Genomic DNA, 14,739 nt, shown 5'->3' on the forward strand with positions numbered 1-14,739 from the left:
TTGGTTGAGTGCCTTTGCCCACCACATGCGTAAATACATTTTGGCGCAATCTCTCCAAAAGACCTTTGCGCATAAAAATCGGAGTGCGCGTTTAAGCACGCATGTGTAACCTATGCCAGGTGTGGTAAACATCCTGCCACCTAGTGTTATTCCTTTGAAAGTCCCCCTTTCACCTGCACTTGCGCTCTGAACAGTTGTCATGACAACTGTACAGCATGTGCCTAAAAAAACAAGTGCTTGACCCATCAACGAGAAGCGGAGGTTCGTCAGTCGACAACTACGACGCCATCTTATTGCTTTAAGGTAGAGAGAGACAGAGACAGATAGACAAGGTTGCCATCATAGCTGGGAATTATGAGCGGAGCTAAAGCCCGCATCGACCCGCCTGTTGCTGCTGAGAATGTCTCGAGCGCCGGGCACAGTTCCGCGGCTCCTGCGCGGGAGCGCAAAACAAATGGAGGGGTTCTGAAGAGACTCAAGTCTCGGCGAAGCCAGGTTGATAGTAGGCCCGTCACAGAAGACGATCTGCGGACACAAGTTGGCCACATCACCCCTGAAGAGGTCCTAGGATTGCGGGTTGCTACACGGGGTAGGCTACATCTATTTTCTGAACGATGCATTTATATACAGTGGCATTGAGTAATTGAGTGTGGCATTGAGTAATTGAGTGTGGCATTGAGTAATTGAGTGTGGCGTTGAGCATTGAGTGTGGCGTTGAGTAAAACTGGTACACGAATGTCTGTCTATTTACCTGCCTAGTCGCTATGATAGATGGATAGATCAGAAGATAGATCATTTTATTGCACTCTAGATCTTGTAAAACAGCCACTGAACACCCATAATCTGTATGTCCATCCCAGGGTACCTGTGTAAACCAGAGGACAACATCTTCAACATAGATTTCATTCGCTTTAAAATCAGAGACCTGGAGACAGGGACTGTGTTGTTTGAAATCGCCAAACCACCTCATACGGGTACAGTCCATATTCTCTCTCAGTTTGTGTGTGTGTGTGTCTGTGTATTACCACTGTAGTATGTCTGACTAATATGATCATGTGTTTGTGTTTGTTGTATGTACTGGAAATCATCACCGTGCCATTGGTGTAAAAACAACTGGTGTGTGTTGTGTCTGTTGACCTCAGAGGAAGACGAGGAGAATGGAGAGGGAGACATGAGTGCCGGACGTTTCGTACGCTACCAGTTCACAGCAGCATTCCTACAACTGAGGACAGTGGGAGCCACGTGCGTTACTCTCTCTCTCTTTCAATTCAGTTTCAATTTAAGGGCTTTATTGGCATGGGAAACGTATGTTAACATTGTGTCAAAGCAAGTGAAGTAGATAATAAACAAAAGTGAGAAGAAAAAAAAAAATAAGTGCAGTAAACATTACACTCACAAAAGTTCCAAAAGAATAAAGACATTTCAAATGTCATATTATGTGCAAATAGTTAAGGTACAAAAGGGAAGATAAATAAATATAAATATGGGTTGTATTTACAATACTGTTTGTTCTTCACTTTTGCCCTTTTCTTGTGGCAACAGGTCACAAATCTTGCTGCTGTGATGGCACACTTGTATTTCACTCAAATGGGGTGGCAGGTAGCCTAGTGATTAGAGCGTTGGGCCAGTAACCGAAAGGTTGCTGGGTCAAATTCCCAAGCTGACAAGGTAAAATCTGTCGTTCTGCCCCTGAACTAGGCAGTTAACTCACTGTTCCCCGGTAGGCCGTCATTGTAAATAAGAATTTGTTCTTAACTTACTTGCCTAGTTAAATAAAGGTCAAATAAATAAATATGGGAGTTTATCAAAATTGAGTTTGTTTTCACATTCTTTGTGGGTCTGTGTAATCTGATGGAAATATGTGTCTCTAATATGGTCATACATTTGGCAGGAGGTTAGGAAGTGCAGCTCAGTTTTCACCTAATTTTGTGGGCAGTGTGCACATAGCCTGTCTTCTCTTGAGAGCCAGGTCTGCCTACGGTGGCCTTTCTCAATAGCAAGGCTTTGCTCACTGAGTCTGTACAGAGTCAAAGCTTTCCTTAAGTTTGGATCATTCACAATGGTCAGGTATTCTGCCACTGTGTACTCTCTCTTTAGGGCCAAATAGCATTCTCGTTATGTCCGGGCTTAAAAAAAAAAAAAAAATGTATTTTTTGAAATCAACAAAGCATCAGAAGACTTTGTCTTTGTTTTGGTTTGTTTGTTTGTCAATTAGGGTGTGCAGGGTGAATATGTAGTCTGTCGTACAGTAATTTAGTAAAAAGCCAATTTGACATTTGCTCAATACATTGTTTTCACTGAGGAAATGTACCAGTCTGCTGTTAATGAAAATGCAGAGGATTTTCCCAAGGTGGCTGTTGACGCATATCCCACTGTTGGGGTCAAATTTGTCTCCACTTTCGTGGATTGGGGTGATCAGTCCTTGGTTCCAAATATTGGGAAAGATGCCAGAGCTAAGGATGATGTTAAAGAGTTTAAGTATAGCCAATTGAAATTTGTGGTCTGTATATTTTATAATTTCATTGAGGATACTATCAACACCACAGGCCTTTTTGGGTTGGAGGGTTTGTATTTTGTCCTGTAGTTAATTTAATGTAATTAGAGAATCCAGTGGGTTCTGGTAGTCTTTTAATAGTTGATTCTAAGATTTGTATTTGATCATGTATATGTTTTTGCTGTTTGTTCTTTGTTATAGAGAAGTGGTTTACCCATACATCTCAATTTGGGATAGATTACTCTTCATGTTGTTTGTTTAGTGTTTTCCAATTTTCCCAGAAGTGGTTAGAGTCTATGGATTCTTCAATTACTGCTGTTCCTTCTTTTTCCGTGGTGTATTTCTGTATTGTTTTAGTGATTCACCATAGTGAAGGCGTAGGCTCAGGTTTTCTGGGTCTCTATGGGTGGGTTGCACCAACATGGTTTAAATTAACCTAGGATTAGAGCAAATCTATGTATTGTAAATCTAGGTTTATAATTAATCAGAGATGTGTTGCACCACTTCATTTTAAATCTGGATCAGTAAATCTATGATTACCGGAATTAAACTATGATTAGTGACATGTTACACCAATATATGGGGTATTTCGTGAGTTGAAACGAAGTAGCTAGCCTACTTGACAAATGAGGCCACAAAGTTGCTGTTCCTTGATAAAATAATAACAACGTTAGAACTACTGCAACTCCATCGTGAAAGGTTCTCATGGGTTGGCTGATTTGAAATAAAATCCGTTATTTGCCAGTACTAGAAAAGAAAACTAGTTTGTTAGCTACTGTAGCTAGCAAGTTTATAAAACAAGCTAGCTAGCATACAATATTATTCATTATTGTCATTACTTAACGTTATTTAGCCATTAATTATTTGTCCGCTAGCCACCTGATCATGGCACGTCAAAGAACTTAAAATTAAAATATATATATATATATATTGCCGGAGCTGATGGAGGAATTTAGTAACGTACTGGAGGATAAAAAGTCAGACAACACGACTGTCAAAAACAAGGAAGACACCTGGGCCATTTTATGTGACAAATGTAATGGATCGACACGGATTAAAGAGAAGAGGGACCCAAGTCGGATGAAAGCGTGCTGGAAAAAAAGGTAAAAGCGAAAGCCAAAAAGGATGCGGCAGAGGAGAGTCGGGGGCTATTTCAGACCGGAGCCGGAGGGGGGCCTCCGTCCAAGGGAATTGATCCTATCACCCAGAAGATATGCGAGATGATTCCCCAGCAGTTTGCCTCTCTCCATAACCCCTATGATAACGACGGACAACTTGAAATATCAATGCCTATAATGCACGTTAAAACTAATGTTAATGCTACTTCACTACAATGTTACCGTTATCAGGCCCGTTACAGCATGTTGCATAACATCATCATTCGTACCAAGGCTGGACATATCATAAGCCCCCATTCAATTGTTGTACAAAATGGGCATGTAAATAGCCTGCTAATAATTAGTTAATTATCATAAAACTCAACAGGATTCAACCTGTCTCTAATTATTCTCGGAGGAACTTGTTTTGGTCTGCCATTTTATCAGTTAAACAACCTCAAGTGGCAGTTTAGAATTAATCTCCAATCTAAGTTTATATATATTGTCATGTATATATATTGTCATTACATTTTAATCATGCTTAAAATTAATCTAGGTTTAAAGTGAAAACTAAATTTAAGATTAGAGGAAGGATTTAATTTAAAACTAGGTTTAGAATTTGGTACCACATGATTAATAGATAAACCTTGATTTAACCCAGTTTAAGAGTTAATCCATGTTGGTGCAACCCACCCTATGTTTTTGGTTGGATAGGTTTCTCTATTTCATTCTTAGGTTTTTGCATTCTTCATCAAACCATTTGTAATTTTTGTTAATTTTCTTCAGTTTTCTGTTTGAATTTGCTGTCACCTCCAGGTATGTGTTTGTCTTTCTGTGTGCTGAGGGTGTCAGGTTCTTGTCCAGTTCTGGCATTTAGGTCGCCACAGACTAGTATATGTCCCTGGGCCTGGAAATTATTGATTTACCCCCTCCAGGATGGAGAAGCTGTCTTCATTAAAGTATGGTTATTCTAGTGGGGCGATATAGGTAGCACACAGGAGAACATTTTTCTCTGTTGAGATAACTTACTTTCGAATTTCTAGCCAAATATAAAATGTTCCTCAGTTGATTAATTTCATAGAGTGAGTTAGGTCTGCTCTAAACCAAATTAGCATAACCCCTGAGTCCCTTCCCTGTTTCACACCTGGTAGTTTGCTGGATGGGACTACCAGCTCTCTGTAACCTAGAGGGCAACCAGTGGGTCCATCTCCTCTATACCATGTTTCTTGTAAGACACACACACACACACAGCACAGACAGCATAGTTTTTCTATCCACACGTTTACTCACGTACAGTACCTACTGCATGTTTACCCCCTTTCTGTCGGTCTGTCTGTCTCTCTCTCTCTCTGTCTGTGTGTCAGAGTGGAGTTTACAGTTGGCACCCGGCCTCTGAACAGCTTCAGGATGATTGAGAGGCACTACTTCAGGGATCACCTCCTGAAGAGCTTTGACTTTGACTTCGGCTTCTGTATCCCAAACAGCCGCAATACCTGCGAACACATCTACGAGTTCCCTCAGTTGTCCGAGAGCTTGGGTGAGTTTTACATCCCAACCATTAGTCAATTAAGCACTTTGTTACTGATGTTTTTTTGAAAAGTGCTACATAATGAAATAATGTAGAAGTAAATAAGTAGAATGTGTACATTACATTGACAGTTGAAGTCGGAAGTTTACATACACTTAGGTTGGAGTCATTAAAACTTGGTTTTACAACCACTCCACATATTTCTTGTTAACAAGAGTCGGTTAGGACATCTAGTTTGTGCATGACACAAGTAATTTTTCCAACAATTGTTTACAGACAGATTATTTCACTTATAATTCACCATATCACAATTCCAGTGGGTCAGAAGTTTACATACATTAAGTTGACTGTGCCTTTAAACAGCTTGGAAAATTCCAGAAAATTATGTCATGACTTTAGAAGCTTCTGATAGGCTAATTGACATAATTTGAGTCAATTGGAGGTGTACCTGTGGATGTATTTCAAGGCCGACCTTCAAACACAGTGCCTCTTTGCTTGGCATCATGGGAAAATCAAAAGAAATCAGCCAAGACCTCAGAAAAATAATTGTAGACCTCCACAAGTCTGGTTCATCTTTGGGAGCAATTACCAAATGCCTGAAGGTACCACGCTCATCTGTACAAACAATAGTACGCAAGTATAAACACCATGGGACTACACAGCCGTCATACCATTCAGGAAGGAGATGCATTCTGTCTCCTAGAGATGAACGTACTTTGGTGCGAAAAGTGCAAATAAATCCCAGAACAACAGCAAAAGACCTTGTGAAGATGCTGGAGGAAACAGGTACAAAAGTATCTATATCCACAGTCAAACGAGTCCTATATCGACATAACCTGAAAGGCCGCTCAGCAAGGAAGAAGCCACTGCTCCAAAACCGTCATAAAAAAGCCATAAAACGGTTTGTAACTGCACATGGGGACAAAGATCGTAATTTTTAGGAGAAATGTCCTCTGGTCTGATGAGACAAAAATATAACTGGCCATAATGACCATCGTTATGTTTGGAGGAAAAGGGGGAGGCTTGCAAGCCAAAGAACACCATCCCAACCTTGAAGCACGGGGGTGGCAGCATCATGTTGTGGGGGTGCTTTGCTGTAGGGGGACTGGTGCACTTCACAAAATAAATGGCATCATGAGGGAGGAAAATTATGTGGATATATTGAAGCAACATCTCAAGTCAGGAAATTAAAGCTTGGTCGCAAATGGGTCTTCCAAATGGACAATGACCTCAAGCATACTTCCAAAGTTGTGTTAAAATGGCTTAAGGACAACAAAGTCAAGATACTGGAGTGGCCATCACAAAGCTCTGACCTCAATCCTATAGAAAATGTGTGGGCAGAACTGGAAAAAGCGTGTGCGACAAGGAGGCCTACAAACCTGACTCAGTTACACCAGCTCTGTCAGGAGGAATGGGCCAAAATTTACCCAACTTATTGTGGGAAGCTTGTGGTAGGCTACCCGAAACATTTGACCCAAGTTCAACAATTGAAAGGCAATGCTAACAAATACTAATTGAGTGTATGTAAACTTCTGACCCACTGGGAATGTGATAAAAGAAATAACAGCTGAAATAAATAATTCTCTCTACTATTATTCTGACATTTCACATTCTTAAAATAAAGTGGTGATCCTAACTGACCTAAGACAGGGAATTTTTACTAGGATTAAATGTCAGGAATTGTGAATAACTGAGTTTAAATGTATTTGGCTAACGTGTATTTAAACTTCCGACTTCAACTGTATGTGGAAATGCAATCATTTACTGAAGGAAATGCACATCACCTTTTGAATACATTATCCAGACATTGGAATAACATGTGAAATACAGAATAATAAATGTTCCCTTCCAGTTCGTCAGATGGTGGAACATCCCTACGAGACGAGATCGGACAGCTTCTACTTTGTCGACAACAGACTGGTCATGCACAACAAGGCAGACTACGCTTATAACGGGGGCAGGCATTGAGTGTGTTTGTGTGTGTGTGTGTGTGTGTGTGTGTGTGTGTGTGTGTGTGTGTGTGTGTGTGTGTGTGTGCGTGCATGCATGCTGTGCCCAAGCCTATACTCACACAAACAGACTCTCCCCCGAGTGTTGATTACTGTAAGTTAAAAAGCCGTTATTGTCATGGTATAGCTGTATAGTATGGAAAAGTTTAAAAACAGCAGGACAGAGCCGCATAGAGCCACATAGACTACTGGCAGTAGTATGGCAAAACTCTGCCAATAGTGCTTTCTCTGTACCACCAAAAGGAAGCAGGTTGAACCCCAATGATGTGTCTCAACGAACCAAATGGTTGATTTTAGTGTGTAGTTGAACAGTTGATGTACTGTGCCCTCCTTGGCTTTTAGGGGAAAGCATATTCCCCACTTTTGTTGAACCATGAGAAGCACTAGTTTCCCACCAAATTCAGCTTTTTAGGAGTGAGTCATACCCGTAAAGGACCCAACAATGACCACACACACAGGCAGGCAGACAAACAATCTTTCTCTCTTTCTCTCCCTATTTCTATTTCTCTCTATCGTAACCTGCTGTGCTCAGGCCCACACTCCACTCTGGAAATATAATTAAGATGAGAATGGGGAAGACATCCACACACTCACACACTCACTGTCAAATACACATGTTGTGGGGTTGCTTTGCTGCAGGAGGGACTGATGCACGTCACAAAATAGATGGCATCATGAGGAAAGAAAATTATGTGGATATATTGAAGCAAAATCTCAAGACATCAGTCAGGAAGTTAAAGCTTGGTCGCAAATGGGTCTTCCAAATGGACAATGACCCCAAGCGTATTTCCAAAGTTGTGGCAAAATGGCTTAAGGACAACAAAGTCAAGGTATTGGAGTGGCCATCACAAAGCCCTGACCTCAATCCCATCGAAAATGTGTGGGCAGAACTGAAAAGCGTGTGTAAGCAAGGAGGCCTACAAACCTGACTCAGTTACACCAGCTCTGTCAGGAGGAATGAGCCAAAATTCACCCAACTTATTGTGGGAAGCTTGTGGAAAGCTACCCAAAACGTTTGACCCAAGTTCAACAATTGAAAGGCAATACTACCAAATACTAATTGAGTGTATGTAAACTTCTGACCCCCTGGGAATGTGATAAAATAAATAAAAGCTGAAATAAATCATTCTCTATACTATTATTTTGACATTTCACATTCTTAAAATAAAGTGGTATCCTAACTGACCTAAGACAGGGAATTTGTACTAGGATTAAATGTCAGGAATTGTGAAAAACTGAGTTCAAATGTATTTGGCTAACGTTATTGTAAACTTCCGTCTTCAACTGTAATTATTCGAGGAACAGAATCAGAACCAGGAACGAAAGTGATCTATACTGTTCCGGAATAGAACCATTAATTGAAACGCATGGGAACTGGTTAATAACATTCTTCTTTGTTCCGGGCATTTTTTTCCATTCCTACAAAAATTGCAACAAAGCGCCTATGCAAAGCCCTCACTCTGTTACTCAGAAACGTATTCCAGAGTCTGCCTGCCAGCTGGAAATCTTTGCCAGTTTGTGTGCATGTTTAGGCTACCTGCCCCTTCCCAACCGAAGCATATGTTACTGTAGCCTACTTACGACGTTATAAGCGTGATTCAGAAATTAGGGAGAGAGATTTTTTTATTAGAGAAGAATGGATTAACCTTTTCAATGCTGGTTAAGGATACTATAGTTATACCGTTTCACATTGGATTTATTAATTACAAAAGATAAGACGTGTTTTTAATTCTAGTGCTGCTCTGCACACACAAGCTTGTTAGCTAATGTTATTTCTGGTCCAACATTAAGCCAACTCTCTGAAGTTCAAAGTCATTCAAAGTTCCCCTCCGTAGGTATAATTATACCTCCTGCGTAGGTATAATTCTGTGGGCCTAATTCAGATAATGCATGTCATGACAAGATGCCCTTCAAGCCAGGCCTCCTACACTTGTCCATAGTGACTGGCAGCACAGTGTGTGTGTTTGTCTTTCATTATGATTAAACCATGCTGTTACGACAAAAGACAATTTGCTTTTAACGACTTTCCTATAAAGATGAAATAGCTTATCCGCCCCATTGCAAGCTGCTCTATCCACACTGATTGGTGAAGTAATTTGATGTCGAAATAAAAGATCAGAAAGGAACTATATAACCCGGTGCTTTTTTGGGGTTCGAACCGGTTCAAACTTTATTTTGCTGGTCGGAATAGTGGAACGGACCCCCAAAAAATGTGGATTCTGTTCAGAACGAAACCATTGGAAAATTATTTTGGTTCCAACCCCTGCTTCACAACAAGGTGATCAGAATGTGTACTCGTACGTTTACATTCAAATCAAGAAAAAAAATCTAAAGCAGTGAAAGTCACAGGTTGTAAAATAACTAGAACTTACATTTTTATGTACACAAATATGTCCTTTATTTTTTGTGTCTTTGGTTGTTTTGAAAGGGACTTAAAAAATCCATAGCCTTTATTTTATTTATATAAACTGAGAAGACAGCTCTGATCAAAAATCTTTTTCACAGTCAATAATTAGATATGCAGTCATGTAGGATACAGTGTATTACTCAACTCTTGATTGTATTAATATGTCAGGTTAATACTTTTATCATGTTTTAAAGTAAAATGTTGTAGTGTTTTGGATTGTTTCCTCTAGAAACACCAAAAGCACATGTGGCATAAAAATGTGTGAAATATGTGGAAATTTAAAGGAATTGGTGATTGATCTTTGTTAGATAGAAATCAAATGGTGTATTATTGTGTATTTTGTTAACTACTGGTGTCCAGGATAAAGTGTGTAGTTGTATGAAATAAAAATGTTGTCAAAAATAAATAAACAAATATACTGTATGTGCATTTTCAAATGTATTTGATGAGGTGCAGCAGTGCTTCAGCAATGCCATTCATTCCTTCAACCTGTAAGATGTGTGTTACCAGATTGTGTAAGCACCCTTTTCTAGGGAGAGAGTAGTGTAACGGCTGGTGTTGGCCACGAGGGGGAGTCATGGGACAAGAAAGAAACAAGGGAGACGTCTGTTTTGGCGAATGGAAACATACTGTACTACAAGAACAATTACTAAAGGCACAATCTGTTGAAATGTCATTTAAATGAATGAAACATAACCATTGATAACCATCAAATCAAATTGTATTTTCCACATGCACTGAATACAACAGGTATTCCTTACCATGAAAAGCTTACTTACGAGCACATAACCAACAATGCAGAGTTTTTAAAAAGTCATTAAGAAACATTTGCTAAATAAACTAGAGAAAAAATAGTAACACAATAAAATAACAATAAAAAGGCTATATACAAGGTGTACCGGTCAATATTCAGGGGTACGGTTTAGTTGAGGTAATATGCACATGTAGGTAGTGACTATGCGTAAAAAATAAACAGTAGCAGCAGCGTCTGTGAAGGAATGTGTGTGTTGGAGTGTCAGTCTAGTATGTGTGAGTGTGTGGTTAGAGTCCAGTGCATGTACATCAAGCCTGTGCAAGAGAGTTAGTGCAAAAAATGAGGGGGTCAATGCAAATAGTCTGGGTAGCCATTTGATTAACTGTTCAGCTGTCTTATGGCTCGGGGGTAGAAGCTGTTAAGGCGCCTTTTTGTCCCAGACTTGGCGCTCCGGTACGGCTTGCAATAGCACAGATAACAGTCTAGACTTGGGTGGCTTGAGTCTGACAATGTTTAGGGCCTTCCTCTGACACTGCCTGGTATAGAGGTCCTGGATGGCAGGAAGCTTGGCTTCAGTGATGTACTGGGCTGAACGCACTACGCTCTGTAGCACCTTGCGGTCGGATGCCGAGCAATTGCCATACCAAGCGGTGATGCAACCAATCAGGATGCTCTCGATGGTGCAGCTGTATAATTTTTTGAGGATTTGAGGTTCCATGACAAATCTTTTCAGCCTCCTGAGGAATAGGCGTTGTCGTGCGCGCTTCACGACTCAGTTGGTGTGTTTCGACCATGATAGGTCCTTAGGTCCAAAGCATTTCATGGCCTACATATGGGACTGCTACTGGGCAGTAGTCATATAGGCAGGTTACCTTGGCATTGTTGGACACAGGGACTATGGTGGTCTGCTTGAAACATGTAGGTATTACAGACTGGGTCAGGGAGAGCTTGAAAATGTCAGTGAAGCTGGTTCAGCGCATGCTCTGAGTACGCGTCCTGGTAATCCATCTGGCCCTGCGGCCTTGCGAATGTTAACCTGTTTAAAAGTCTTACATCGGCTACGGAGACGTAATCACACAGTTGTCCGGAACAGCTGGTGATCAGCAGCCTGTAAAACAGCAGCCATCCCCTCCGGCGAGATTCTATCATAACTCAAACTGTATGGTTGTACACATTTTATTTAGATGTAGCTTATTATTATTATAAGATGGCAAATACAGATTGTGTTACAGGAGGATTTCGTAAAGTGACACATTTTGGAATACAAAACAGAGTATCCTATTCTGTGATTTTGTGGAACAGTTACCCCCAGCTATGTTAGTCCTCTGGGACTTTAAACAAAACCTCCCTTTTTCTCACTCTTTATTTTCTTATCTGTATGTACGGCTCTACATCTTCCCCTTTCTCCGTTCCCCTCTCTCTTTCTTTGTATCTCTTTCCACTTCACTAACTCATGTCCAAATCTCATTCGTTCTCTTCCCTCATCTCCCAGCCCTCTCTCCACACCTCTTTGCTCCTCCCTCCCTCCTCCTCTCTCTCTCGCTCTGTTTTTCCTTTCTTTCTTCCTCTCTCACCTGGTAACCAGACCTCTGGAGAGGAGTGTTGAGTTTCCACTTTCCCAGAGAAGACAATCTGAGCCTCACAAAATCCCCACAATGGAGCTCTCCCTAGTCTCTTTACCTCCCTCTGTCAGCTCTCTCTCTTCTGCATCTCTCTTTCACTCTCTCCCATGTCACTTTCTGTTGAATGGTTTTATTTTCATTTTAGTATGTGTGTGTGAATTGTCACACATTCGTTCTGTCTGTTTGATAAGTTATTAAACTTCATGTTGCACTTCCGGTTCGGTCCACAAGATGGCCCCTCCAGCTGAACTGCCCCTGTTAATATTGAAATGTGGTCATAGATATGATTACTGCATTTTGCCAAATGAGTGACCAAAACCTAAACTGCAGAAGAGTTTCTGCAATCGTCAGTGATATTACCAGACAATTTCTGTTCCTGTTTGATTTTGCCATCTGATATTTCCTGACTGGTGAGGTCACACAAAAGGCTTTGCCTGAGGGCCACATTACCATGGTGAAAGGTAAGAGGGGTTAGATGTAAATATACAAGCTCATGCTACATGTTGGAATACACAACATTTACAGCATTTGTTACCTCTCTTGCTCTCTTCTAAATGCCATCTCTCTCTCTCTCTCGCTCTCATACTGTATCACACACACACACACACACACACACACACACACACACACACACAATCAATCAAACAACAAAGCAGGACACAGTCAAACTGTAGGCTTCTGAATCAGATAGCTCAATCTGCCCTTTCTCCATAAATCAATAACCATGGGCTTCTATGCAGGGTTTGTTTATTATGGTTCCTGATAGGCATCCGCCATTGCTTTCAACCCTATTCCTTCTGGTTGGGATCAGTGCAGATAAAGGAGAGGAGACAAGGAGAGGTAGCCACTGTTGATTATTGAGATACACCCCCATGTCTTTGCTTTTGCAGTGAAGCGGACGAGGGGACAGTCGTATCCTATAAATAGAAGGGAGGAATGGCGTTGATGGGCCCTGTGGATGGAAGTGGGGGGGGGGAGTGGAAAAAGGATTAAAAGAGATACAGGGCCCTATTCCGACTTCACGTGTGTGTGTGTGTGTGTGTGTGTGTGTGTGTGTGTGTGTGTGTGTGTGTATGTGTGTGTGTGTGTGTGTGTGTGTGTGTGTGTGTGTGTGTGTGTGTGTGTGTGTGTGTGTGTGTGTGTGTGTGTGTGTGTGTGTGTGTGTGTGTGTGTGTGTCTTTGGCAAAGGTGCTTTGTAGATGAGCAGTGTGGATTTTGCCACTGGGCAAAGTCTTTCCTCTGAAGGTCCCTATGGGTGGAGTTTCTGATCTGACCGATTATTAACATTGTTTGGTGGTTGATCTGTCACTTGTTCATTGGTCAAGACCAATACTTCCCAATATTCTCATTTCGAGACTGCATTGACCATGTGACCAATGACCAAAGACATTGTTGTAATGTCAAGTACATAATGATGGGCTAACATCTAAGCAACATTGCACATGGTTATTACTATGTCAAGAAAACGGGAATTTCCTGCTCTAGTACAATGGTTAACCAAAGGTAAATGGTCTGATGTATAATGTTTGCTTAACCTGAAGATGCCGGTGCCTTAGTGGTAGATACGTGCCCAGGCCTGAAAGTTATCATGAACCACACAACTAAGGATATGTCAAATCCTTTTTCAACAAGCAAACACATTCTATTGACATTGTCTTCTTTTCCAAAGATAATGTAGCTGATAGCAAGCCTATTGCTCAAGTGCAACATGCTCCTAGGACAGCTAATAGTGCAAATGAGGTTGGTCAATGTATAGAAATTACATTATTGGTTGGTTGGTTGGTTGGTTGGGAGTGACTATAATGCAATAAGTAAGACAATGATGGATACAACGTTTCCCTAATGGTGCCTTGTTTCCCATAACCATTGTCTTTGTGGTATATATTCAAGGTAAATGTTAGGGCTGTGCTGCATTGTAACTGGAAGCCTCTGTTGTGTGTGTGGTTGTGTGGGAGTGTGTGTTTGTGTGTGTTACTCCCAGTCTCTTATTTTGAAAGAATGGGCAACTAAAATAACCACCTAGTTGTAAAATAATGTGCGAACAACCCCTTTCTTTCCCTCCCCATATCAATCCAGTTTATAAATATTGTACTGGTGAGATTAAACCTTTACCAACCGTTGAAGCTGTCTGAAGCCTTCCTCTTAATCTCACCCTTCCTCTGTCTTTCTCTCCTCCCTTTGTCTCGTTCCCTTGCCACACCTTCCCCTGTGGATGGAGGGATTGTGATAGCAGGAGAACAGAGGTGGAGCTCTTTGCGCTAGCAGCACAGGTGTGCTTGTTTACTTCACTCCTTCTCCTAAAGCCTACTCTTCAGTTCCTCCTCTTGCCACCTGCCAGGTGAAAATACCCTGAGCAAAGGGAATGGCTTGTTTCCTCTTGTTGTCTTCTTGGTCTATTGCAGCATTTCCCAAACTCAGTCCTTGGGACTCAGTCCTCAGTCCTTGGGGTGCACATGTTGGTTTTTGCTCTAACACTACACAGCTGATTCATGTGATCAAAGCTTGATGATTATGTTATTATTTGAATCAGCTGTGTAGTGCTAGTGCTAGGGCTAAAACTAAAACGTGCAGCCCTTGGGGACCCGAGGACCTAGTTTGGGTAACCCTGGTCTATTGGCTTCCTCCCAGGTACCCAAAGCAGGCAGAGACTTCCTGACGTGCGGTGAACGTACAACACAGTGGAATTAGCCAAGTGATTTGGGAGGGAAATCGCTCACTCAGAAAAAAATGTGCATTTCCCTGCTTCTGTTTATTTAAACGGCAAAAGGTACAAAATCCTGAGAAAGGCTTGCACAGAATATCAGGGCCGGTTTCCCAAAAGCATCTTC

The 14,739-nt window shown here is 41.2% G+C and overlaps 1 protein-coding gene across 1 annotated transcript; it reads left to right on the forward strand.

Annotated features, from left to right (window-relative positions):
* The first annotated feature begins 176 nt into the window (after positions 1–176).
* LOC106565385 (protein unc-119 homolog B) lies at positions 177–9,958 on the forward strand. Its single transcript, XM_014132443.3, has 5 exons — positions 177–589; positions 861–974; positions 1,143–1,242; positions 4,956–5,128; positions 6,972–9,958. The coding sequence occupies exons 1-5, from the start codon at positions 355–357 to the stop codon at positions 7,085–7,087; spliced, it is 738 nt and encodes a 245-aa protein (XP_013987918.1). The 5' UTR covers positions 177–354; the 3' UTR covers positions 7,088–9,958.
* The last annotated feature ends 4,781 nt before the right edge of the window (positions 9,959–14,739 follow it).

The sequence above is a fragment of the Salmo salar genome, chromosome 12 (genome assembly GCF_965601325.2).
Source record: "Salmo salar chromosome 12, fSalSal1, whole genome shotgun sequence".
NCBI lineage: Eukaryota > Metazoa > Chordata > Actinopteri > Salmoniformes > Salmonidae > Salmo > Salmo salar.

Coding starts and splice junctions, on each gene's coding strand:
- LOC106565385 (XM_014132443.3), top strand. CDS start 355: ATGAGCGGAGCTAAAGCCCGCATCGACCCGCCTGTTGCTGCTGAGAAT. Junction 1,243..4,955: donor CTGAGGACAGTGGGAGCCAC/GTGCGTTACTCT, acceptor TCTGTGTGTCAG/AGTGGAGTTTACAGTTGGCA. Junction 5,129..6,971: donor TCAGTTGTCCGAGAGCTTGG/GTGAGTTTTACA, acceptor GTTCCCTTCCAG/TTCGTCAGATGGTGGAACAT.